We start from the raw sequence: 26,093 nt of genomic DNA, 5'->3' as shown, positions 1-26,093 counted from the left end.
GATCTGTGTGTGTGTGTGTGTGTGTGTGTGTGTGTGTGTGTGTGTGTGTGTGTGTGTGTGTGTGTGTGTGTGTGTGTGTGTGTGTGTGTGTGTGTGTGTGTGTGTGTGTGTGTACATGTTGTCTCCTTCTGTATATGTGTGTATGCTTTCTGCTCCCAGCCCCTCTGCGGAAAGCAAAGTTTGTGGAGAGCCCTCGCATTCCACAATCAGAGCTTGGCTCCCCTACACACACCTCCACCACTGCCAAGAATCCAGACCTGGACACATACTGCCGTGGTAAGTTTTTAGCCAGCTCATCCCTCATTTCGTTGTGTTACTTTTTGCATGTTGTTTCCTGTCCTGTGAATGCGGTAGAATGAATCGGAGAGAGATGGGGAGAATTTATGGGTTTGCCAGTTATTCTGCCCGCTGCTGCAAAGACGAAAACATTGCTAAGGTCATTAATGAAAAAGCTTTGCTGGTGCCCACATGAGTCCATCCTCATTGCCTCCTCCCTTTCTGTCTCTCTAATCCTCTCTTGCTGCTTTCTCACTCTGCTCTGCTTCTCGGACGCAGAGCTTGTTTAGGTGCCGCCTCTGTTTTCTGTTAACTTCACAGTCGGTGGTTGCTCGGTAATCCTGTGGACAGTCCAGATTTCCCTCTATCTGTCTCCGCCAAACCCCCTCTCTTCCCCCTCGTCTCTCCCCTTCTCGCACAGGGAGGACGGCAAAGCGGGTCACTCGAGGATAGTGCTCTGCTGAGATTTGCTTCTAGTATATCTGCTTTCTCATCTTGCCTCTCCTCTTCCTGTTGCCACTGAAAAGTGCAGCGTTGGCTTCCTGACCTGTCTTGTTGCCTCGACCTCTGGTGGCTGTGTGGACTTCTCAACAGGGCAGGACGCTGCTGCAACACTCCAGGGTTGAATGAAGGCATTAGAGAAATAGTGATGTGGGGTCTGAGGGCTTAACTGTTGTAACTTAGGAGGAAAATGGTCGACAGAGTGCTACCAACCTTGTCCGTCTGTCAGCCTCTTCTGCTGAGTCTCTGCTCAATGGGAGTTCTAAGTAGGTGTCTATAGAAACTTCTTATTTCTGTACACGTCTTTATAGTATGTAGTACCTTAGGATAGTCCCTTTAGTTCTGGCACCTGCTGTTGAATCTCATGGATGAAAAACTGATGACCCTGGCTTTATTTTGCGTGACTCCTGTGAAACAGACTGTGGAATAACCCATCAGTTGTGATGAGCTGCTCAGATCTCCTGCAGATGTGACATTTCAGGGTTGAAATGGTAATCTCTAGCGCCATTGAGGCAGGAAAACAGTTGATTACAAACAGGAATTCTGTCTGTGCGATAACAACTTGAGCTTGGAGAGGAAGCAGGAGGGCTGAGATGACTTTTCTGGGGTGAGGACTCGCACCTCCCAGGTGGACAGATGGACATCTTAGTTCTTAACAAGGGCTCCCTGGCATGAGTAGCAGCAGGGCAGTGACTTAAAACATCTGATCACATGCCAGTCCACACTCTGCTGCTGACGGTGTCTGTCGCCGGGGAGGAAGTCAGGTATCAGCTGATTTTTATGGCCCACAAAGAAATTTGTGGCGTCATAAATATGGTTTGTGAATATTTTGTGAGATAGCTTGTAAAATTCACCACCAGTCGTTCCTCCTTATATAAATCAGACTGGAAGCTTTTCTAATGATGTTATAACTCAACCTTCCTACAGTATTTACCCAGACTAGGTGTGGGTGCTTCATCACGATGTCTGTAATTACACAATATCCATATATACGTGAGTCCAACTGAAATCACATTTATTCACCCCTTTTTGCAGTCAAAAATCTATTGTTATTTTAAATTTATTGTCAATAGTTTACATTTTATTTTGATAGTCCATCTACAGGATTTCAACAGCTTATTAGTTGAGGTTCAACAGTTCAGTGGTTTCATAAATAACAGAATAAATCTGATATTACACCCCTTTGGTTAAGGTTTGTCTAGGTTTAGAAACAAAAAAACATCTTGGTTAGGGTATGTTCATGAATTGTCACATATACTCTATAGATAGTTGAAATGTTCCAAATAACTGTAGGCTGACTATCCAAAGTGCTACCATAGTTTTTTACTATTAAAAGAGAGAAAAAAAGGTCTTTAGGGAAATATCAGATATGTTTCTTCTTGTGTTAGCCGCTAGAGGGGCGTATCGGTGTCTGTGTTTGATTGACAGCAGCTGGCAGCAGCAGGGGGGGAAAAAGAGACAAAGTAAACAAACTTACACTGTAGCTTAGAGGCCACGGGCAGAAAGTGTTAGCAGTGGTGCTGAGCAGTAAGGACCACATCATGTACACTCACATGCTGTTTAATGTGCGATTAAATTGGATGTATGGAAACACATTGGGCAGCTCATAAAGCTGGACTGACAGGATGGCATACTAATAAAACCAGCATATAAATAAAATATAAAAAAATACAAAATACTATAAATACCAAAGATAAGCTAAAATGCCACAAACAATTGCAAAGAAAGCCAATATCTTAAGACAAAATGAGCATTAAAATGAATTCATGAATTAAAATAGATTTTCTAGAAAATATGTTAAAAAAAACAATTTATGGATAAACAAGATAACAATATAACAATATAACAAAAATAAGCAGGAAAGTAAAATCTACGACAATTGTCTGACAGTGCACTGTATATCATCATATCACCCACTCCTAACCCAGACCTGGCCAGTCCTAGCCTGCTTTCATGTATGAAACCTCTGAATGTTGTCTAGATAAGATCACCACTGTGCACATGAGGAATGTGAAATTCACTCTTCTGATCTCTTCTTGGTTAGCCATCCAGTGCCTGGTTTCTTGATGATGTTCATGCCTATCTGTGCTTGTATGTTCACTGTTACTGAATGTTTCTTTTGACCTGAAGCTCTAAAATAGGCGTGAATCTACCTTGTTTTAATTTCCGCTATTTGTCACCAGCTATTCTTTTATTTTTACAAAAACATGCGTGGTTTGCCTTTGGGATCCCGGTCATGTCTGTGGATTTGCCATGTTGAAGTGCAAAGTAAAGTGCCCAGGTATAGGTGAAATAAGAGCCACCACACGGTATGTGTTATCTTACCTGCGGCCCGGGCCTATTAATCCCATCTCCTGTCCTGTCCAGTCCCCTGCTTGCAGCACACATGCTTCTTTCTCCTTCCTCTCGGTGCGTGAGGGCAGATCTGTGGACGGCCAGGGAGAAACAGATGCGCTTGCACAGAAACACATTCCTAGCTGCGCGCAAAGATAGTTGCTATGGCAACCATCTGTCTCCTTCGCAGCTCAGGAATCCAATGGAGAGGAGTGTGCGTGTTTGTGTGTGTGTGTGTGTGTGTGTGTGTGTGTGTGTGTTTGGGGGGTGGTTCAGAAAAATAAGAGATGTGTTTTATGCCCTTTTTCATATTCAAATGTTATCATAAAGGATCTCATGGTGTCACTGTGATGAGAAACGCCTGAAGTTCCTCTTGTGTTATTTTCTCAATGCTGTCATTTTGCTTTGAAGTGGTCTAGATGTATGTCTTTATTGACTCCAGTAAGAGGTGTGTGATTGTCATAATCTGCATTTTAAGAACAAAAAACAGAGCTATGAATGGAAAGAAATCGATTCATACAACCCCTACATTATGGTAATGTATGTATCCCCTTTGATAGTAGCTCATTAGTATTGGTTACATTCAAAGGAAGGTTTAAAATAGATTTGATTTGACAGCTCCATGATAACAGTTGCCCAAGCAACTCGGTATGTTTGAGTGTTTTATTTTTGGAGTGTGAGAGTTTAAGGATGTACGGAGGGATTGCCTATGTTTAGCTCAGGGGAGTTACTGTGGACTCCAGCATCCAGATGAGAGATTTTGCTCCCACATCAAAAGAAAAACAGACAAACTGCTCGCCCCTACGCAGAGTTGTCTAACAACTGGCTGCGACAAGAAGCAAAAAAAAAAAGGGGCAACAGAAACGCAGAAACTAAACAGGCGAGAGGCAGGCAGACTGAGCGAGAGAGGTAGACAAAGAAATGAGTGAGAAGGACACAAACAAACACTCGCAGAGGCAGAGATAGACAGTCAGAGCCCCTGTTTGATCACGGTCACAGCCGCAAACCCCTCAGGAGCAGTTGACTAATCAGTGCTAATGTATTCACTGCTTACTACTACCAGTCTGTCAACTGGGAAGCCTTCACTGCCTCCATGTCCAGACGCACAAGCGTACAGGCACTGCAGCTAATCCACGCAGAATACATTCATAAGGTTCTGAACGGCCATTGGATAGATGTTTAGCTTTTGTTTTTCCTGCAATTTTCTCCCTCTAATGGCTGCACATCCTAGCCGTCCCTTGTGGTATTAACTGTAAGAAGGTGGAGCAGTAATTCCATCTACGTACATCTTCTCCATTACTGCATCCTCTTCCTCTTCCTCGAGGGATGCACAGGGATTCAGTGACCTTGGAGGCCCTCGTAAGCGTGTTCCGCTCCATATAAAGTGTATCCAGCTGCATTACTGAGCCGCTATATCCATCTTATCAAGGCTCATACGTAATTAGCTGTTTTGGACTTAATGTGTGCTGTGATTAGCTCATTATTGGTTGCTGCTGTGTGTTTTTATTGAGGCTCGGCAACAGTTCATCCCCATTTGCTTCAAAGGTTTTTCTTCCCTCCCTTCAGAAGGGTGCCGGTCTTCCTTACGTGCTCAGAGAGACTTGCAGTCAATCTAATGAGGATCCTGACAGTGTCCGTCCATGAGCGAATGGAGAGAGGAGCCTGGGGGTGTAGATTGCCTGTCCTTCTTGTACGTCTTTTGAACAGACGAGTGAGAGGCCACAGGCTTCAGACAAGCTGTCTGTCTTCAGAAGGGTGGTGTGGTGTCTGGGACTGTCTAATGGTCGTCAGTCAGGATTTAGCGTAGCTACCTGCCAGTCCGGTCCAACCTGCCCTGCAAGAAAACGAGCTGCGGTGAGGTCAGGGGAGGAGAAGAGAGAGAAAACTGGCTCCGCCGCTAGCTGTCTCTGTCTCACTGCTGTTTATTTAAACAACAGCCTTCCCGTGGCGGTGCCTTCAATGTCATTAATGTCCGGGCCAATTCAGAGGCTTATACGTCCAATCGCAGCTGTTTGTATTTAGCCACTAGTTACTCTTTCTAGAACCAGCAGGGTGAGTAATTAGTGGAAGCTTGAGCTGTAAGAGTGACACTCCAGTAAATAAAATAAAATTGAATTGAAATTGATATCGTAGGGTCCTCTAGGGCATAATAGCTAGGTGTTATTGAAAAACATGATACTACCAGTGACTGTTTGTTATGGATGGAAACTCACTAAGGCAACAGGGCGAAAAGATGAGGTCATTAAGGGATTTTTGTTTGAGTCCTGTTGCAACTGAAATCCCTCAGCTCTACGTGTGTGTGTGTGTGTGTGTGTGTGTGTGTGTGTGTGTTTTTGATCATCTGATCATCACGCAGGCTCTCACCCTGGTGTTATCTTTTCTCTCTTTTATAGCTAGTGGTTTCTGTAAACAGGATAGAGCGGTGAATATACACCCACTTTATCTTGGAAAGCCACACACCACTTCTCTCTCTCTCTCTCTCTCTCTCTCTCTCTCTCTCTGTGACACACACACACACACACTCTCTCACACACAGGTAAAGGGCGTATCTCATTACGTCACACGAGCTGCAGTGATGAGTGGTGCGGAAGGAGCTGTCGCCAGTGTGAAAGGCTTTTGCCCATCAGCGTGGAAAGGGGTTTTGTAAACAGTTTGAAGGGATCCTTGTGGTTGTGGCTGAAGGGATTCTAAGGAGTTTATGTAAGGAGACACCTCAGCAAAGACATCCAGCTGTGGTGGAATGTGTCGGTAATGCGCAGCTCCGAGCTACGGGATTACTCAGGTAGAGAGTTCTTTAGCGTTGTCGTGAGCGCAGGTGCTGTGTATCCAGTATCCAGGTCTGTTGTCGCTGTTGTGGTTTATGGAAAATGTAGCAGATATACTGTGCGTTTCCAGGTAAAGAGGTGGGGGACATGAATTTATATTTATTTTGTGAAAATAAGCTGTTCTGTTCCTACCCACCACTGACACACATTCTGTCTTTCTCTCTTTTTCTCTCCCCCGCAATGTCTTCCTCTCTCCACCTCCTTCCTCCTCCTTCTGTCTCTCTGCCTCTGCAGGGGAGTCAAGCCAGGAGCTGGGCCCCCCTCCGTCGGTGGATGAGGCAGCCAACACATTGATGACGCGCCTGGGTTTCCTTCTGGGAGACAAAGTGAGTGAGGGGCCGGCCGGTACCCAGTACAGCATGGAGGAACCCGAGGCGAGACAGGTAATGGTCTCAGTAATGAACTGGACACGCAACCGAATCTGCTTTAAGGATGTGACTGAAAGACTCATTTCTGTCTGGATTTCTTTGAAAAGAAGTTACAGCTGTTTCATCATTTCTCAAGGAGCTTCACTTGTGTAGACAAAAACCTACAGACTGAATGATAGACAGGGTTTTAAGATAAGATAATCCTTTATTGATCCCCCCAAAAGGAGGTGTTTTTTTCTCACAATCAAATCTCATGATGTCACCAGATGCACACAGTCACATTGAGTCAATTTACAGGAGGCGCTGTCGGGGATTGTGTGAGACTTAAAATACAGGATTGGTGCCAAAGAACCTTGCTTTAGTTTAATTTTATATCACCCTTCATGCAATTGTTAGGATGGATCCTAATCTAATTGTCTTACTGCGTGTGTGATTTTGACACGTTTCTATTGTGAGTGGTTGTGGAACACGAACAAACACGCAATCGCCAGATTTGACTTGTTTTGACATTTATCTTCATAATGTCCTTGTTTACACTCTGTTTTGACAGATCTTTGGAAGTCAGGATAGCCAGATCAAAAGACTTGCCCTCAGAAACCACAGCGCTTTGGATTCAGAATTCATCAGTGCCTCTCCATCAAGCATCAGATATCTACCCGTCTAATTAGATTTAACAACATTATATAACAAATACTCTCATTTATTTATTTCACAGTGTACTTTAAACTTTGCTCATTGAAAGTATGTTTCTTGAGGTGACACGCAGCAGGTTCAGCTTAATGTTTCTCTCTCTCGCTCTCTCGGTTTCTGCACCGTAACCTTTCAGTTTGTGAATTTGGCAGTTGTGCAACAAACAGCTCTTGGCACAACGGGCCTGCTCTAAGCTCTGCAGCAGATGCCCTGGTTTCTTTACCCAAACCTGATTTGACAGGTATGAATTTCACAAATCAAGGGAGGAAAACAGTTGCAGCGTAGAGAGAGAGAGAGAGAGAGAGAGAGAGAGGGGTGGAAATAGGGAGGGGAAAAGGGCGAACCTGTTGCTGAAGCATTCAAAGGGGACCTAGGTATGGGTTTGCACTAAAGCAGTGTGGATAAGCGATTAGGCTGATGGACTGCCTGTGCTTGATGTGAGCGCTGCTCTAGCAGTGGGGGTGTATAAATTGAGAGAGGTTTATTCAAGCGGCTCTTTTTAGAGACGTGACTCATACTAGCACCCTGCTGCATCGTGCACACAGCACAAACTTATTATTTTAGATATCTGCCCCAAATACTGTTCTCCGGATTGCAGTTTGTTTGATTCATTAACCACCAAATATCACAAGGATTGCCTCGAGACACCATCTATTAGCAGAGTGGGCTTTTGTTGTAATTTTTGTAATTTGCATGGGATTTGGTATCTTTCAATGGAGAGCACAAATGACAGTAATACAGCAGATTCACACATGTAATCTGGATATTTGCAGGATGCTGGAAGTCTGTCTTCATGTTTGTCATCATAACCAAAAGTTAATTAACAACGAAGCCAGGCAGATATCAAAACCGCTGGGTTTTTTTTCTGTAAAACACCAACCTACCATCTTCCGTTTGACATGGTTTAATTCCTACAGTGGCGGTGTCTCTGCTGCCAGACCTCAACAGCTGATGGAACAAGGTGACCTTAACTCGCAGAGCGTGCAGTTAATTGCCTTTCATACTCTCATGCTCTCGCTCCCCAAATAGAGGCAATGCTCCAAGTTCAATCCGATCCTCGTGCGGCGTTTAAGGTCAGACCGGCACAAGGCGAGGTTCATTAGCCCAGCAGATAGAGCTGTAGTGTCGCTGTGTGTTTGTGTGTGTTTGTTTGCGTTGGGTTCAAGCTCCTGTAAACATGACTGCTAAGAGCAGAGGGCAGCGGTGACTGAAAGAGTGCCTAACAAAATGTTATTCCTTCTCTTAATCAGTCACACACACACACACTAACACACTCATAGCAGAGACTAGAGGCCATGTACTGTAGTGGACAGTGTGTTGACTAGTTTACAGATGTCAGCAGAGTTTAATTCAACCACTACGCTAGTTTTACTGCAGCATACACTCCCTGTTCATTCCCAGGTACCCCTATACAACCTAATGCAATGCAGTACAACAGCTCTACCCACATATACTACCTTTACAAGTCTTTCTAATGGCCAGTGTTTGTGTTTTGTTCTTTCAGAGGGATCTTAATTAAGATATTATGTTATGTATTACGTAATGTTTATTACTGATGTCATAGTTAGTTGTGGCGTTGTGCATTATATTGAAACATGATTTTAATATTCTTGCCCCCTCGTGTTTGGAAATGGAGTGAGCAAAACATTAAAGCCAGCGCTCAATAAAATTCAAACTACAACCTCAATAATAAACTTAGCTAAAGTTAAATTAGTACCTCTCTGACAGTGGCAATCAAAACCAAACATTATTATCTTGGCTTGGCTGAGCTGTTGCATTAGAGTGTGCTGTTGGAATTGCTTTGCTTTGTTTTGTGTCGTGGACTATGGATTTGCCTTGAGTTTTGATAATCAATTAATGAGTATTCACAAACCAGCGAATGTTTGGCTTTAGAGATAGAAGAGTGAGTCGGTCCACCATTTTGGTCCAGACTGAAATATCTCAACAACTTCTGGATTAACTGCCAAGAAATGTTGTGCTGACGTTCGTGGTTCGCACCAGAAAATTCTAATGACTTTAAAGATCCTTCGACTTTGTACAGCGCCATCAAGTCAAATTTTTTACTACTTTTATGGTTTATGACCAAATACCTGAAAAACAATTGACATTCCCACCAATCTGTACTCTGTGTTCAGTGTTAATTAGCAAATGCTAGCATGCTAACATGCTAAAATTATTATTAGCATGGCTGTAGACTCTCGGCCTTGGTATTTGCTTCTAGGTTTTCTCCGTGATATAGTAAAGTAGTGTATTGAATAAATTTGGGCTGTTGGTCGGACAAAAAATCCTAATTAATCCCAAAAATAGGACTGCAGTTATTAAGCGCTTATTTTTACCAAAGCACTTAACATTGGTTATTAGGAGCATTCGGTAGTCTTGCTCAACGACACTTTGAAATGTGGACTAGAGGACCCGAGGATCAAACCACCAACCCTTGGCTCGCCGAGCTATCTCCTGAGCCACAGCCTCAGCAGGCTGTCAACCGATAATTGACAGATTAGTCAATAATGAAAATAATCGTTAGTTGCCGCTCTACTCCCTACTGTACGTGTGTGGGTGTGTGTATTATCTTAGCGTGTCTTATTCCTGCAGATTAAACTAGACTAGATTTAGCCTTGAGCACCACTTCACCCTACTGCTCTCTCTGTTAAGGAGAGACCTCCACGTGTTTACTTAATCACTTGGCACCCCTGTTTTTGTAGCGCCTCTGCACATCCATAAATGCATGCATGTATCCTTAGGTATGTGCTCCTGCGTGTTTGAGCAAGAGTGCCTCTGTGGGTGTTCGAGGCAGCAGATTAGACGCAGCAGAGTGTTTTTATTTTGTCCCCTGTGGACTCTTGTCTCCTAACCTGAGCCGATCAAGCAGAGGGTCACTGCAGGGTGCCAAACAATGCTGGGCCTGGAAAGAATATGTATTCAGCGTGTGTATGCGGGGCAATCAAGAGGAAAATATGTATTAAAATAGGTCTGTCACTGAGGGGAGGATGCTATGTTCTCCTCCTTTTATAAAGATATTTTCAACAAACCATTTTATTGAGCTTCACTCAGATTATAACATCCATTTTAAGTTGTTTTACTGTTAAAACTTAGCAAATAACTCCTTCAATCCCTCGTAGAAGTACAGTATACAACCACATGTGTGCCGTGGAACTGCACAGAATCTGGTTTTGCCACTCCTTTTTGTTTCTAAAAAGGGAAATGACTGTTTTCTGCGTTTAGATGTTCATCTCACATCCCCGGTACATATAACCCTCCAACGTTTGTTTGTTTCTTGCGATACTCCTGAGCCACAGTATTTGCTGGAAGGTACATTTGTAAAGGGATTGTAGGTGTTAGAAGATGCTATTTACAGGTTTTATTAACATTACTGGAAACAATACTGGTTGTTGAGCTTGTTTGTGTATTTAAATGTATATCATTTCTGTATTTTCCTTCAACCGTATCCTGTCATCCATTCCGTGAAGTTCTTAAAATCTTTGCGAATTCTTTGAAGGACTGACTACATGAAGTCAGCAGGGGGGCTGAGATTTTGAAAACTGCAATATGAAGTGACATTTTACTCTGAATGTGACTCAGCTTTAAAAAGTCCAACATTGTACTTTGCCGTTTATACCCATGTGTACTAACTGAGTTGTTGGAAAAAATATGTGTATTTGTGTTTGTCCCAGGGCCAGAACCAGAGGATCAGCCCGTGCTCCACCCTGACCAGCAGCACTGCCTCACCCCCTGCAGGCAGCCCCTGCTCCACCCTCCCCCCTTCGATGCCTGGCCAGGCCGGCAACAAGGACTGTGCCTACGGTTCTGTCACCAGTCCCACCTCAACCCTGGAGAGCAGGGACAGCGGGATTATCGGTGAGAAGGCTGTGTTTTTTACATTTATACATGTTTGTTAAGACTAAGTCCCTACTCAGTCTGTGGCATCTAAAAGACACAAATCAGTTCAAATATATTTTGTATTATTATGAAAAAACCTAATAATTTCTGGGCACATTAGCAAGCATTACGTAAACAGGAACAAATAGTGCATTGGGTGCACTATTGTGTGTTTATAGCAGCAGGACAGTTTATGTGGAATTTGCTCAAATAAACTACAGTGCCCCAGGTCATCCAAATGAAGGAACTTGTCACCCAGTGCAAAGATGTTGAACACATTTTGGAGAACAATGGAGGTCTACGGCTACACAAACGATATTTATTTGCTGGACAAAATCATTGTTGATTATATTCTCTTCATGGGATTTGTTGACAGTGATAAAAATATAGATTATCACCAGCGTTTCTTGTAGAGAACATACAGAACACAACAATGGTTAATTAGATTTTTATTGTGTTCCTATATATTGTAGCGAGCTTTGTTTGTGCAACATTTAAATTATATTTATCATCATCATCCAAATTTACATAGTTGGATCCCTGCACTCAAAGACATCCCTTCCTGAGCAAATTCCATGCAAGTGATTGGGGACAAACTCTCCAGTTCTCATTCTGTGCAAAAATACATTCTGAAGTTCAGCTGAAGTTAATATGCAAATCAAGTGGGTATCTTCCAAAGTGGCAGTCTTTTTAGTATGATAATCCCTCTCTGTGTTTCCATGAAAGTGTTTCCTTGCTGAGCCGCAGCAGGAGGATAGTAGCACAAAGTGGGAATTTTGACCTAAAAAGACTGTTACTTTGGTTAATGCTAATTTGACTTGTCTTACAAATTGAGTACATTTTTGCAGGAAGAGAGAGACTTGTAGACTTTGTCACTACTGAAATCTCTAAGAAGGATTTCTTTGCTAGACTTGAAGAAATGTATCTTTTAAAAATTAATCAATAAAGGTTGATTTCAAGTGGTAAAGAAACCAAATTAAAGCATGTCTATAAAGTATGTGATTTAAAAAAAAAAAGATATAGAAGGAGCTGAAGTAGTCAAACTTACCTGCTCAGACAGGTAGCTCTGGAGTCTGGGATACCTGATGGTTAAAAGTTGTGACAGTCAGTAGGAACATGCCTAAGGATGTAGCTTGTTCCCATAACCCAAAAGGGACTCTCTTGCCTCCATTGCATCGCAATGCTTTTTCCAAACCTGGGTGCGAACCAAAAAACGTACCTGACTCCTCCTGATTGGAGTGGTCAGTTTCCAGTAAAACTGCTATATTTTTCATGCACATTCAGAGCCCGCCTGTACTCCCACTGGAAGACAATTCAGGTGCCCACATCATATAGACATCAACCATGGCACCCTTGCATTGTTAGCAGGAAAACAGGAGCGGTATAATGCTCACTGATGTGAGGTGTTTTCTGTCAAAACCGGTGCCAACGTTGTTTCCTGGCAACAATGGTGAACACCTGCAGATTGATTCAGAACAACAGTAAATAGGTGTGAAAGCAGACAGGCTGTAACTGGTGGAGGGAGGATGGTCAAACTCAAACAACCCCAGTGAGAAAATGGCCTGAAAGTGTGACACATATTCCTCACAGTGAACATACATAACAGCACTGAAGACAATGTTGTTTTCTTTTGTCGCAGCCACACTGACCAGCTATTCTGAGAACATGGAGCGAGGCGGCAAATACGGCGAGGGCTCCCGGGGAAACCTGAAACTGTGGCAGTCCCAGAAATCAGGCATGGATTCGTTCCTGTACAGGGTGGATGAAAACATGACCGCCTCCACCTACAGCCTCAACAAAATCCCTGAGCGCAACCTGGAGAGCATGTCCTCCCACTCTGCCCACTCCATCCCTCTGTACCTCATGCCCCGCCCTAATTCTGTGGCTGGTGAGTCCCTTCCTCTTTCCCTCCCTCTCCTGTTAAAGTAGAAAAGGAGGGTTGTCTCAGGAGCCAGAAATAAGGATGTTTACAGGTGCATGGGCATGCAGTGTGCAAATTTTGCCAAATGGCTTTTCTGGCAAATTTGGATTGAACTGCTGGTTCTGAGTCATGTTACACCCTATTTCTGACTCCTTTAGTGCTCCCTTTTCACTCCTTTCAAGCTTCCTTTCCTTGCTTGTTCTCCTACTAGATGAACTGTGACCCCTCCCTTTGAATTCTTTAATGTCCATTTCTGTGATCACAAATGAAATGAGACAATGAAACAATATTGAAAAGAGAAAAGGAATATATTACTTCATATTTTTGAGGAACAAATCCAACCTTGTCTTCTTAAATTGTATCGTGCCAAAAAGGTCTTATCAAGTATCTTTAGACTTTCTTGCCAAATGTAACTTTCCTACAACTCAGCTGTCAAAGTATATATACTATATATGCTTTCACTACTTTCAAAATCATTCTCCTTTCCTTATCTCTCACTTGCTATTAGCAGCAATGTCACCATTAAGATTTTACCCATAAATATTACAAGTATTTGTAAAATATTGGGATTAGCCAGCAGTTTAAGAGGGGAAGATTTAATCTGTGAACTGCTCTAGATATTCTGTGAAGAAAATTTTATACAAACACCAAAGCTCCAGACCACATTTCTCCCACAAATCTGGGATAAATCAGGCCGAACTTCCTAAAATCTGAGCCTGGTGTTTGGAGGAGCTCAATTGTGGTTCAGTTTGTTGTAATTTCTACAACATTTTTTGATTATCTAGGGAAGAAACAACTCTTGTTTCCAAATTTCATGGGGTTATGTTGAAATTTGGGGTAGCTGCAAATCCTCAGTGGTATTTTGTAAAACTCTCACAGCCCTCTGGTGTGGACTGAAACCACAGAGCAGAATAATACAGTCTGGGAAAAACAGCTTCAGCGGGAGAACATACTGCGGCTGGAAGAATATCACACAGGAAAACTGGCATTTGTCTTGCTGACAGAGGTCTCATTGATGTGTGTTTCTTATTGTAGGCCACAGCTGCCTCAAAAAGGCTCCCAAAAGTAACAGTAAATATATCGGGAGAAATGTCAGTTTCATAACACTGAGACAGTCCTAACGGGGCTAATTTTGTTATTGTGCTCATCATCAGAGTGGCTGTTGCAGACGATGAGTTGCTCTCACTCCCACTGGAAAAAGTGTGTGTGCACGTACAATAGACACGCATATGTAGTTCACTAAACACTGTATTATGCCTGACAAGGCCTGTCGCTGCAGCTATGACCCTTTCTTTATGCCGGTCATGTTCTGCTGTTTGACACTGCTGTCTGGCAGCGCAGCGACTCTGCCAGGTTTAGAGATTCGCCCTCGATCACGTCCCCGCCCCTCGATCACGTCCCCGCCCCTCGATACCCAGACCTTCAAAGGAGACTGAGTGAGCTGGAGACGGCTTTAAAGACACACTATAAGCTGCAGATGATGCAACAAATACAATAAAAAGAAGAGTGAGTGAGGGAGGCAGTGAGCGAACAATGTTTCTGAAGGCATTTTTATTTGTCAGGAACAGGAATTCTGTATCGAGGAGAGGGAGATGGATGCATGTGGAAGAGGAGTGAAAGAGAGTTTCATAATCTCTCTCTCCCTCTCCTCCACAAAGAATTATTAGATGATGTAGGGATGGGAGGCAAGCACAGGCTGAGGATTGGCTGGGCTCACACAGCAGTGGAACATCAAAGCCCCAGGCATTAACCGTTTCTATCCCCCAGAGTGACAGAGAGACTCACTTTGATGTGTGGAGAGCGAGGGAGAGAGATACGGAGCGAGAGCAGAAGGCGACTGGGGAGGAAAAACGAGGAGGGAGGGGGCTACTTTATTACCTAATGAAGGCAGTGCGTTGGTAGAGCTTAAGATGGATATGGAGGAAGGAGTAACCAAGACGGAGTATTAAATTTTCTCTCTCCCTCCATGGTCCTAATACTGCTCAGGAGTGTAGTTGATCAGAATTTAAAAAGGAGTCTTTTTTCATATATATTACTTTGACATTTTTCTAAGTAAGTAAAGATAAGAAGTGAAAAATGAAAGAGATACTAGAGTGATTCAGTATTGTGCTTCCCTAAGGTTGGATGACCCACAAGAGACAGAAATAATGTTTGATATTGATGCAGCAGAGAGATTCTAACCTAATGTAATACGTGGAAAATGCTAGATCCTTCATTTCCTATAATGCAACTAAATTAAATAACTAAAAAAGCATCTTTTCTTAGACCCTCGCTGCCTGGTTAAAAAGCCACTTAACACCCTGGTTAAGCTTGAACACATGACCTTCACAAACAAAAGAAGGCATTCAAACTCTGACACACACCCTCGACCACCTCCTGCTACTCTTAGTTCCTTGCCAGTAGCCTTTCATATTCCATGCTGTCCACACTGCTGACAGTTGACTGCTGTATTTATATGTCAGAGGGTGGGGGGGTGAAGGTGACGTTACCTGGCAGGGTGCCCCAGGGGACTGCATGGATTTTTCCCAAGATATTCTGAGGGTCAAGTCTAAAGAATAGCTGGAAAATAACTTCTATTGTCAAAAAAGTTTAGAAAAGGTGAAATGAAAAGAAGTTTGGGATGTCACACTGCAACAGGAAAATATTAAACCTCAAAAGACAAATCCATCAAAACTTGATCCATATAGGGTTGCAGACGGTTAAAAAAACATGTTGACAGTGGATGGAAGAAGAAAATTACCAACCTGTCTTTCTTGAAATGGAGTACTTGTTAGTCACCAGATCTCACTGTGAATAACTGTCAGCTTTGTAAAGAGCGGTTCCAGTTCACCTCCACTGTACATGGGCGGAGGCACAAATTTTAGACACTGATTCTTCAAATCCTCTGCCAACAAAACAAAACTTTGCTGAAAGTGTCTTTTTATGTTGAGTGAACTGACCCTTTGAAATTGCCCTATTGAAGGATCTATATGCCCCAGCTTAGATAACTGCCTAGGGATTAGGGAATCACTACTCATAAAAAGACTAAAGGGCTATAAAAGACACTCTGAGATTCAGTGAACTCACTGTATAGTCTCTAAATTCACTAAATTAAGATCACAGCTCACCCGAGATAACATTTTTCAATTTTGGGGGCGGACAAGTGTCATTGATTTCCATTTTATCCTGATTTCCTTTTTGTCCCTGATCCCACCTCTGCTTATATACCCGGAAATATTATTGTTTAAATACCAGGACCTCCATTATTTATCATCTCAAGTCATCTCTCGGGGAGAAGAGAGAAGAATGGTGAGGCGTTTAAAGCACCAGCAGCCACCTCATATCTGAGATGACTCGTCGGCTCCCCGGCTGATACTGTGACTGTGGCTCTGGACTGCAGCCCAGCTGGTCTTTGAGTGTGTGCACGTGTGTGTGTGTGTGTGTGTGTGTGTGCGCGCACTCGCATGCGTTCACACTATCAGTCACTCCTTTAAACAGGAAGTGTCTGATGTGGCTGTCATTGCCCAAAGCAGCGAAGCTCTCCGCTGCACAGTTAGACTTTTTCTCACTTTCTTTTTCTTACTCTCACTCTTCCGTACTTGTTTTTCTTTCCTCTTTATTTCTTTTCACTATGCGTGCAGTCTTAGCGCATTGGCTCAGGAACTGTGAATGTGATCCCCAGCAGCCTGCTGCATTGCAGATAGAGATGATGAGCACACAGATTTGAGTCCTCACATTCAAACACAGTTGAAAGAGAGAAAAAAAGGAGCCTTTCCAGCCCTGAGTCATTCTTCCTTGGTTTAGCAGCAGATTAATGCCTCCACTGTCTCCACTTTTAGCCCAGTTGGATGACCAGCACCCCCATCCCCATCAGGGCCAAGCCTCCAGCATTCTCAGCTGCCATTTTCCCTCCATTTTGGGAAACCCATGTGGCTCATTTTTGGGTCCATGACTGGGGTGACTCAGACTGTCAGCAACACACACACACACAGCCGCACACATGCTCAGTACTTCACTGGGCTTAACTCCAGCGGCACAGAAACCACTCTTTGAACCAACAGGACAGGATCAGTGTTGAGGTGCCGTTGAGTTTTTCCCTGGCGAGAGGTGGTGGGCTCAGTGGCCCGCCTCTTGAAGGGATTACTGTGCCTTTTTTGAGTGACTGGAGAGCAAGAGAGACAGAGGATATTATTAAGAAGAAACATGCATTACCAGTCACACCTTTCCCCAACTCCTTGAATTTGATTTGGGATCTGAGGACCTCGGAGTATTTCAGGTATAGTGTCAGAGAAATAGGATTACCAGCTTCCGGTTTATTACAAGTTGGACATTATTTTTGTAGCTTTGTCCATCAATTCTGTCGGCCATGATAACATTATATTGGCCAAGTTAATTGCTGAGATCTGGGAACACGCTGACACAATCAGATGGGGCATGAAACACAAGCATGGGTTTTAAACAGTATCCAGCTTTGCCAAATTAATTTTGGAGAGAAAACAATAGCAAATCATTACCCAAGTTGTCCATTGTAAACACCCATCATAGTTTATAGACCAACTTTCCTGTTCTATGAGACAATATTACCATCATTTCGGTTTTCATCTCCAAATCCAGTAGTTCAGGTAATCTAGATAAAATGTTGACTTAATTACAACCTGTCCAATTGTTTGATTGCGCCATTGGACTTATGGTTTCCAGGTCTCAGAAATTACCCCAGTTAATACACTTTTCGTGTAATTTAAATGCTACGAAGTCCCAGACTGTCTCTAATATTCTGTCCTCTATCACCACCTCTTTATCTTTTCTTTATTACTGCATTAGTAGAGTTTATTCTTCCCAAATTTCCCATCAGAGCATTTGTTGTCTTATTTTAAATGGACAAACTAAATGACCCCTACCCACAACTTCTGGATGGTTAAGTCCCTTAATCTCTCCTGGATTTTTCATTGTTCAGAGTTTCTTGTCCTTCACTTCCTCACCTCTAACTGAACCGTGGGGTTCAGGTGTGACAGAGAATCGAGTCCATTGCTTACTCACACTGGCGGCGTCTGATCTAATTTAACATTCACTGGTTCCGAGCGTTGGCCCTGAAGACACAGCGTGGTGTGAACAATCAGCAGCCAGCGTCAGACGGCGCTCACTCCATGAATAAGACATTTGTCTGCTGAGCTAATTAATCCTGAGAGGGGCCGGATGGCATCTGCCTCCGTGCCGCGTGACAGACACTGAGAGGAGGGAATTTTAGGACAGAACCATGTAGGGCTGGCTTGTTCTTTCCTGTAGGAGTTAGCAAGAATGAAAGCGGGAGCCTGACAACTGCCTCCGGACACTGGCATGAACCAATGGCACTTTCTTATTTGTGTGTGTGTGTGTGTGTGTGTGTGTGTGTGTGTGTGTGTGTGTGTGTGTGTGTGTGTGTGTGTGTGTGTGTGTGTATATATATATATATATATTATGGGTTTGTTTACTGTTTGTGTCAATGTACATATGCATGCTGACAGTATAATTTTGTTCGTACTCTGAAATATCCCTCTCTCTCCTTTTCTGTATGCTTCTCACACACACAAACACACAACAACAGCTACCAGTTCAGCCCACCTGGAGGACCTGGCATACCTGGATGAGCAGAGACACACTCCATTACGCACCTCGCTGCGCATGCCCAGACAGAGCACCACCTGTGGGCCGGGTCGCTCCGGGCCGGACCTGAGAGGTGAGCAACCAGGCAGAGTTAAAGAAAGCACACACACACACACACACACACACACACACACACACACACACACACACACACACACACACACACACACACACCCAAACACAATGAATCTCACTATCCCCCTCAGGACCACTGAGAGCTTGGTCTCCTGTTTAAGCCACAATTTGGAAAATACAGGTACAAATTCAAGATATAAAGGAAGTATTATAGTTATAGTAAAGAGGAAAAACACAGTCAAAAATATTACATCGGGGGCGTTCTTGTAGCCTAGTGGTTAAGACAGGTACCGTATAATGGTTGGTTCAATTCTGGCCTCTGTCTCCCTCTGTTTCTAAAATCTAAATGAAGAAAGATATCAAGAGATGATTAAGACATTTTGAGTTTGTTTTTCTGTTCAAATAGGCAAAAATGTCTCATTATTTTTATTTGAACTGACAGGAAATGAGAGAAGAGGGAGAAATAGGGAATTACATGCAACAAGTCCATGACTGAACTCAAACCGGGGGTACTGCAATTGCACTTTCATCATTTTAAACCCGTAAAAGCCCAATTTATCCAAACTGCAGCAAAAAACTACTAACAAAAAGCTGTTTGCCACAAGAGATACTGCACTGAAAAGGCTGGCTGTGACAGTGCGATCCTATATGCAGACATTTGCAGGTGAAAAGCTGTGCAGACCACAAAGCAATCAACCATCATTTACTTTGACTTTGACTTTAAAAAAGCTCGTTTGTTTTTTAAGTTGGGCTGCGATTAGCCAGTAGCTTCACATCAGACAGCGTGCAGAAGCAAACAATAGGGCACTGTTTTGTTTTCATCCACAAACAACACAACTCAAAGCAGCTGAGCATCTCAAGGAAAACCTTCAAAAGAAAGTCAATGACGGTTGATTTGCAGTTTGCAGGTTGTATAAAATGCAAATGTCTGCATGAGTTCAGTAGCTATGCTCCCCGTCTCTGAGCTGTGTTTTGTTTTTGTGTGTCTGAAACAGAGGAGTGAGAGAGTGCACAAAGAGAGTTTTGTCAGTTGTGTCACCACTAAGCTAAAATTTGTCTTAGTGCTTAACATTCACAGTCAGCATGCGCTCCACTGCACACTGTTCAAGTCACAGCAAGCGTCTTCCGTGATCAAGCAAATCTCCTCAGCCTCCTCACCAAATGGCAAAATGGCCAAATGGCCTTATGTCACACCGTTATGTGTCACCTCGCCTTTCTTTTTCTACCACTTAGCAGGTAATGAGCACCGTAATGGCAGTCCTCTGCAATCCAAGCGAACACAAATATGCGTCCCTGTGTGTTTTAAACACCTGTTTAGACCCCACTTAGCTGAGAGTGCGCTCGGCTGAGCTGCGACGTGATTCCCCTGCCTGAGGGCAGCTAGCTGCAGACAAATAGAGAGTGAGAGAGTGTTAAAAAGAAAGTGAAAGATAGGGAGAAAGACTTAGATGGACACAGATACAGAGAAGAGGCTAGGGGAGAGTTGGTTCATCTCAAAGCTTCACTGTTACTGCCAGAGCCACTTGTTTTAACCTTCCTCCTCTAAGGGCAGCCAAGTGTGTTTACATGCCAACTGACTGCATCCTAGCATGCGTTCTGCCTCCTTGGATCACTGTCAGAGCCTCCCTGAGAGCACTGCTCCTGCAGTTTCACCAGGAGAGACAGAGAATGAGAGAGAGGGAGACAGGACTTGGAGGCAAGCGACATGTAGAACAGGGTTTTCCCCCGCAGAAGATATGAGGGCAAATTCAAAATGCTTTTATTCCAGATATATTGTTATTTCTGAACTAATAGACTTACAAATATGAAATCACTGAATAAATGATTCGTTGGTTACTTGATTGGTTTTTGCATGTCAAGTTGGTAAATTCAAGACTTAAAGGTTCATTGCCTGTCTGACATTTTGGTTCAGAGCAAGATAACTAGTGTCCAGATTGTGATGTAATTCGGCATGAATATTCAGGGTTGCAGAGGATGATTCATGATTTTGTGACCTCCCCTGTCCTTTTGCAGAGTACTTTGGAGCACTTTCGTGCTCTCTTAAGCCTGAACCCTTTTCATTTCTGACACGCGATTAGTATCGCTCATCTTCGGCCCATTGTACACAAGATATGTAATGACTGGATTGCCATAGTTCCCAGAGGATGAACCATGGTGCCTGAGATGATCCCACAGCCTCTCACACAAAATGTGCAATAAATAACAATTACAGGATGTGGCATGTGATTTTAGACATTACATTGGCTGCATTTATTACATTATTAGTCTGCCTCTGAAACCACAAATAGTTGGACACATTGTGTCTCAGAAAGAGTCTGCTTGGTTGTTTTGCATGAGACTGCTGCATGCAGACTTACAGATGAACTGGAGGAGAAGAAGACTTCTGGTTATGTGTTGGTCAGGTGGTAACCAGCTGACAGATGCAGCTCTCTCTCTCTCTCTCTCTCTCTCTCTCTCTCTCTCTCTCTCTCTCTCGGCTGGTTTTGTCGAAGCTTCTTTTGATGCTGGCCGTTGGAGGCCGAGCTGTGCTGCTGTTTTGAGGAGAGTGAGTCAGACTGTAATGGACCTTCTTGTGCTCCTGCCTGCCTACCTCTAAGATTTACCACCCACCTCATATATTCAGCACAAACTCACTCACATAACTGTGCACTGCACACACATTTTCTCCCTCGTTTATCTTTACTTTTCCTCTTTTTGTCTTTGCCCCCCCCTCCCCAACCATCCGCTTTCGCTGTCTTTCTACCTCTGCTCGCATACACAAAACATATTTTCAACTCCAGAGGGCTTTATTACTCGCTTCTAAACTTCCTGACAGGGGCTGCAACTTAAATAATGAGTCTTGAGCACTGTCATCGATGTGTCACAATGTGTATTCATCCCCAGCTGAAAATATTCCCCAACAAATGCACTATTTACTCCTGTTCGAGTAACGTTTGTAAAAAAACGACTGTTGTTTCAGGAAATTACTGAGCTTCTTTTTAAAAATGAAGCTATATATTTGCATATATTTATTATTTAATGTTTACTGTACATCTCCAGTTGGAACCCATGGGCTTGGCGCTGACTGCCACAGACAGGGAAGTCATAAAGTATTCAAAGACTCGTATATTGTTGAAAGGTTAGTCCCCAATCCGAATTTCAGATTTCAGATTTCAGATTTCATATTATCTGCCTATACCAAGTCACGATCCGATTTTTATTTATTTATATGCCAGTTTCACTAGCATTGTAGTAAAACTAGAACACTCAAAATGAGTCATATAATCACAACAAAACACACTAACTGATGGAGGCAGCCGTGTTCTGAAGGTAAAATTACTGTTTTTGTCAATGCATTCTGGGGGCTTTGTAGAGAGCATGATATTAACAGCTGTTTCTACTTAAACAAAAAGGTCTCTGTAAGGATAATTTTCCATAATGTTGTTAGTTGCACTTTTAGTGGACCTACTTTGACTGCCACATTTACCTCAGAGGATTACTTTGCACCTATTTTGCGGCTGCTGCACAAAACCTTTTGTACTTATCTTAAGATAAAGGCTCAGGCTTAGGTTTATGCTCAATATAGGCGATACCGATCAGGTAAAAAATTCCTTGATCGTCCCCGATACCTATCTTTGCGATCGGATCGGGACATCCTTAATTGTTAGGTGTGATCATTTTAATGGGATTTTTTGGCAACAAGAAAAATATAGAATAAGGGCAGCCGTAATGAATATCCGTTGAAAAAAAAAACAGTTTTAGATTTACATGAATTTGAATTACTCTTCTGTTTATAGTAAACATTCATTTACTGAAAACACAGGCTAAAGGAGAAGCCCCTATTGCTGTCATAGCCAAGTGAGTTAGATAACAGTCTAGATTTGATGATGGTGCATGAACATGTTTGCAACAAAACAACTGACAATGGCAAGTTTCAACTGACAATGACGAGTTTCAGATGATTATCTGGCCTTTATCACCTGTTATTCACATTGTTTGACACCACCGATTTAATCTGTTTTGTTCTCTCATCTTAATCTGAACAGTAGTTTTTCCTTTAAACAGTCTAGAATTTGAGATGTGATATGTAGCTCTGTCTTGGGGTTCCTTTTAGCATCTTATATAACATATTGACATACATTTTCTCCATTGCTTGGCTCCAAGACATAAAGAAAGTCAAATAGCATGTGCTAAAATTACAATTTGAAGAAAGATTAAAAGTACATTTTCTGAAGAGATGCATTAGTCATAAGCACATTCAGGTTTATTGTGTTGCTCTAAGCCTACTGTGAAAATTACGTAAGATTAGATTTTTTTTAAAAACAGAAATTATGTAAGATCCTGTTGGTGTTGCATATGCTAGCTGTAGCTCTACATCCACTGTCACAAGACTGGAATTTTAACTGTATGTCTGAAAAACCAGACAGCAGAAAAAAAAAAAGTCACACATTCACAAACTCCTACATCAAAAGTGTTTCACCTGACCTAAAATAACCCCCCACTGCACTCCCCAGACCCCTCTCAACACAACAGACTGATCATCTAAACCGCTTCTCTTCCTCCTCCCATCGTTTCCTCTCTTCCTCCACCTCTGTGCCAGCTCTACCCTCCTCTTCTCCTCCTTCTCTTCTCCTCCCCTACTCTCCCCCCTTCCCGTCCTCTGCTCCTCTCCTCCTCTGCTTCTTATCTTCATCCTCCTCCTCCTCTTCTTCCTCCTTCTCAAGGCTGTTCAGCCACCGTGAGTCATCCTCACCTGGTGAATAATTAAAACGTCTGAGACTCTCACTCCGTCTGGCCATAGAGGGTTGGTGGTGGAGGAGGAGGAGGAGGAGGGGGAGGGAGGTGCAGTGATACCTCGCTCAACGTCGCCTGAGGGGGAGTGTTATGGGCAGGATTATGAGCAACTGCTATCCATCCATCCTTCTCTCTCACAGACACACACACACACACACACACACACATTTGCTTTCACCGTCCCGGAAACAACTCCCTCAGCCCCCGTTCACAACATGGCTGCCATGTTTTTCCTGGAATACCTGACACAGTGGAGCAGTAGTGGCTGCACAACCTACTGCGCACAAAGTGGTGTAATCGTTTCTGCCATTTGGAGGATGGTGCCCGATAGTGCGAGGGCGTGTTCAGTAATTCCACGAGGACGGAAGGAGCTTTACAGGCACGTTTGGCATTCAGTCACCCCCAAGATAATTGGATTAGCGCCACTTAAAAAAGAGTAGCTGTGGGTATTTAGCCTCTTACTTCAGTAGCTTATGGTATTGTAAATGGCAGCATTGGATAGTTTTCACATTTCTCATCACCAGTGTTGCATCAGGTCCATTCTTTCACAACGTGACACCCAACTGGAAGAATATTACATCAGTTTTGTGAATTATAGACAGAATAGACACTCTCTGTCTCTTTGTCTCTCTCTGAATGTGTGTGTTTATGTGTGTGTGTTTGTTGAGTTAGCAGTAAAATAGTCTGACCAGGGAATATGGATGAAATGTCTTTTATTACATCGGGCTGCAGCTGGCACAGAGCTTAGTGCAGTAAAATGCAGTGCTGGCCGTGCTCTCGGTATAAAATGAGGACAGCTTTTCACCCACTTCAAGGTATATCTGTTTGTACTTTTTGCTGATTGTATAAGTAGGATTCCTCTCAGCATGATCATCGCATTTCTTTTCACCCAGCGATTATAATTAGAATTCCTGGGAAAAAAAATGAAAAAGTCCTGCTTGCAACAGCACTTTGGAGTGCTGTGTGGTAAAAGAATACATTAAGAGCAATATCAGCTCATTATGTTACGTAGCAATGCTCCCAATCAGCACACTGGAGTCGTTTACTGAAGACATACAGCTCTAATGCAACAATCACTGCCTCCCTGCCCCCCTGATACATTTTGCAGCACCGTACCTGCACACAGTATAGAAATTTCTGCCGACACACAAAAATTCTGCAGGCTTTCACCACCTTATCGGACCAGTCTAATGTATGATACATATTTCTTACAGGTCTGACTCACAGTGTGCTCGTTGCTAATATGCTGCAGAGTGTGAAATGAACCACTGCACTGGCTATCATCTGACAAAGCAGCTATTTCTCACTGCACACTGCAAGAATCTGATCAAATTTAACCTCAGTAAAAGAACCAAAAGACAGACTGAGGAGAAAATCCGATTTTACAGCTTGTCCGAGGACGTCAAATTTGAGATTTTTCTTGTATTGAGGTTGATTACTTTATGCTAAGATGTGGCTGACTTTAACAGCCTGTAACACACGCAGAGTAGTCTTTGGAGTTTAGGTTGGAGTCTCCCGTCCCAGGGTCGAATTACTACTAGAACTGGATTCAGTTATCTATATTGGGATTGACTGATCTTGCCCGGCGCAATGGAACCAATTAAATTCTCCCAAAAGTGCAAGCATTCCCCAGCCTCTCCGACTGACATGCTGAGGAATAAGCTTGATGTAATTCAAAGGATTTCAATTAGGAATCGACCCCGGTCTGGTGGTTCCCTGTATTTCTGACATCATGATGTGCTGATGCTATTGCTGCTTCCTCTTTTTTTTGGGGGGGTTTTGTTGTTGAGCTACACCTTGCCCTGTGCTCTGACACACTGCACACTGCTGCCAGTTTTCATTCCTGTCCTCACTGCCTTTCTTTCTCCCCTCTCTCATTACTCTCTGTCTACTTTCACTCTCTTTCTGTCTCCCTCTGTCTTTTGCTTGCTGTTCGTCTCAGCTTCCGCTAATAACACCCATGCCTGGCAATCCCAGTCACGTAAGTCACTTTAATTTTCATTTGTTGCATCAGGCGGCATGTTCCGCGTCCTGGCGCCCTGCTTGCTGACTAGTGCTTTACAAGTCAAAGTGCTCTAGTGGAGAGTGGCAAACTCTTGCCAGCAAAGTGTTTGGATTATTCACGTACCACTCTCATTCTAAATCAGGCGTAATTACCAGATGCTGATATAACATTTAAAGAAAATGACACACCAGATAGAAGAGAGCATGTTTTTTATTCTCAAAGCTCAAGTCGGTTTTAAAGACGGCACCCAGGAGATGACACCCAGAAGCAGCCGACTAAATTTTACACTGAATTTATCACACGGCTTCAGAAGTTCATACCAGATTCATTTTACCCTCATTAGTCTTTAATGGTCCATATGTTCTGTTGAAAAGATGCCCAACCTCTGGAGGACTTTAGTTTAATGACTCCCTCTAGTGAGTAAAATCAACAGTCTGCAGTGGTTGTTAAAGTAGTCACTCCCCTTGACTTTTTAAAAATTTTCTTTTGCAACAAAATGCATCTAAAACACACAAGTCAGGACTGTTGAAGTAGTCACTCCCTTTGAACTCTGAAGCTGAATTGTCTTGCTTTCTGTATATATTATCCCTTCACTTCATCTTTAACTTTGTAGTTTCCAAACCTGCTCAAATTTAACCTGTGGAGGACATTTTATACCCAGCCCCTCCGTGTATCTTTAAAGGCTTTAAGGGTACAGTTAGCTACTGAATCCTGGAGCACAATAATATACCTTTTACATTTAAATCATTCATCAATCATCAGAATATATTTAGTCTCAGAAGGAGCACTTTAGCTTTTTTTAGAGAGAGAAATAACATGAATATTATTGG

The 26,093-nt window shown here is 43.0% G+C and overlaps 1 protein-coding gene across 14 annotated transcripts in view; it reads left to right on the top strand.

Annotated features, from left to right (window-relative positions):
* The window catches only part of tanc2b (tetratricopeptide repeat, ankyrin repeat and coiled-coil containing 2b), a 136,783-nt gene that overhangs the window by 88,964 nt on the left and 21,726 nt on the right, over positions 1–26,093 (top strand). For 5 of the 14 annotated variants that reach the window (XM_051418736.1, XM_051418735.1, XM_051418740.1 and 2 more), the window contains 6 exons: positions 160–276; positions 6,171–6,319; positions 10,666–10,849; positions 12,510–12,758; positions 18,352–18,483; positions 25,201–25,239. In XM_051418736.1, the coding sequence (XP_051274696.1) occupies positions 160–276; positions 6,171–6,319; positions 10,666–10,849; positions 12,510–12,758; positions 18,352–18,483; positions 25,201–25,239 (870 nt within the window). Of the gene's footprint in view, positions 1–159; positions 277–5,561; positions 6,015–6,170; positions 6,320–10,665; positions 10,850–12,509; positions 12,759–18,351; positions 18,484–25,200; positions 25,240–26,093 lie in introns of those variants that run through there. The other 9 variants (XM_051418739.1, XM_051418742.1, XM_051418747.1 and 6 more) reach the window with 6 other exon arrangements.

Source organism: Dicentrarchus labrax, unplaced genomic scaffold (assembly GCF_905237075.1).
Source record: "Dicentrarchus labrax unplaced genomic scaffold, dlabrax2021, whole genome shotgun sequence".
Taxonomy (NCBI): domain Eukaryota; kingdom Metazoa; phylum Chordata; class Actinopteri; family Moronidae; genus Dicentrarchus; species Dicentrarchus labrax.
This window is presented reverse-complemented; position numbering and strand designations above follow the sequence as displayed.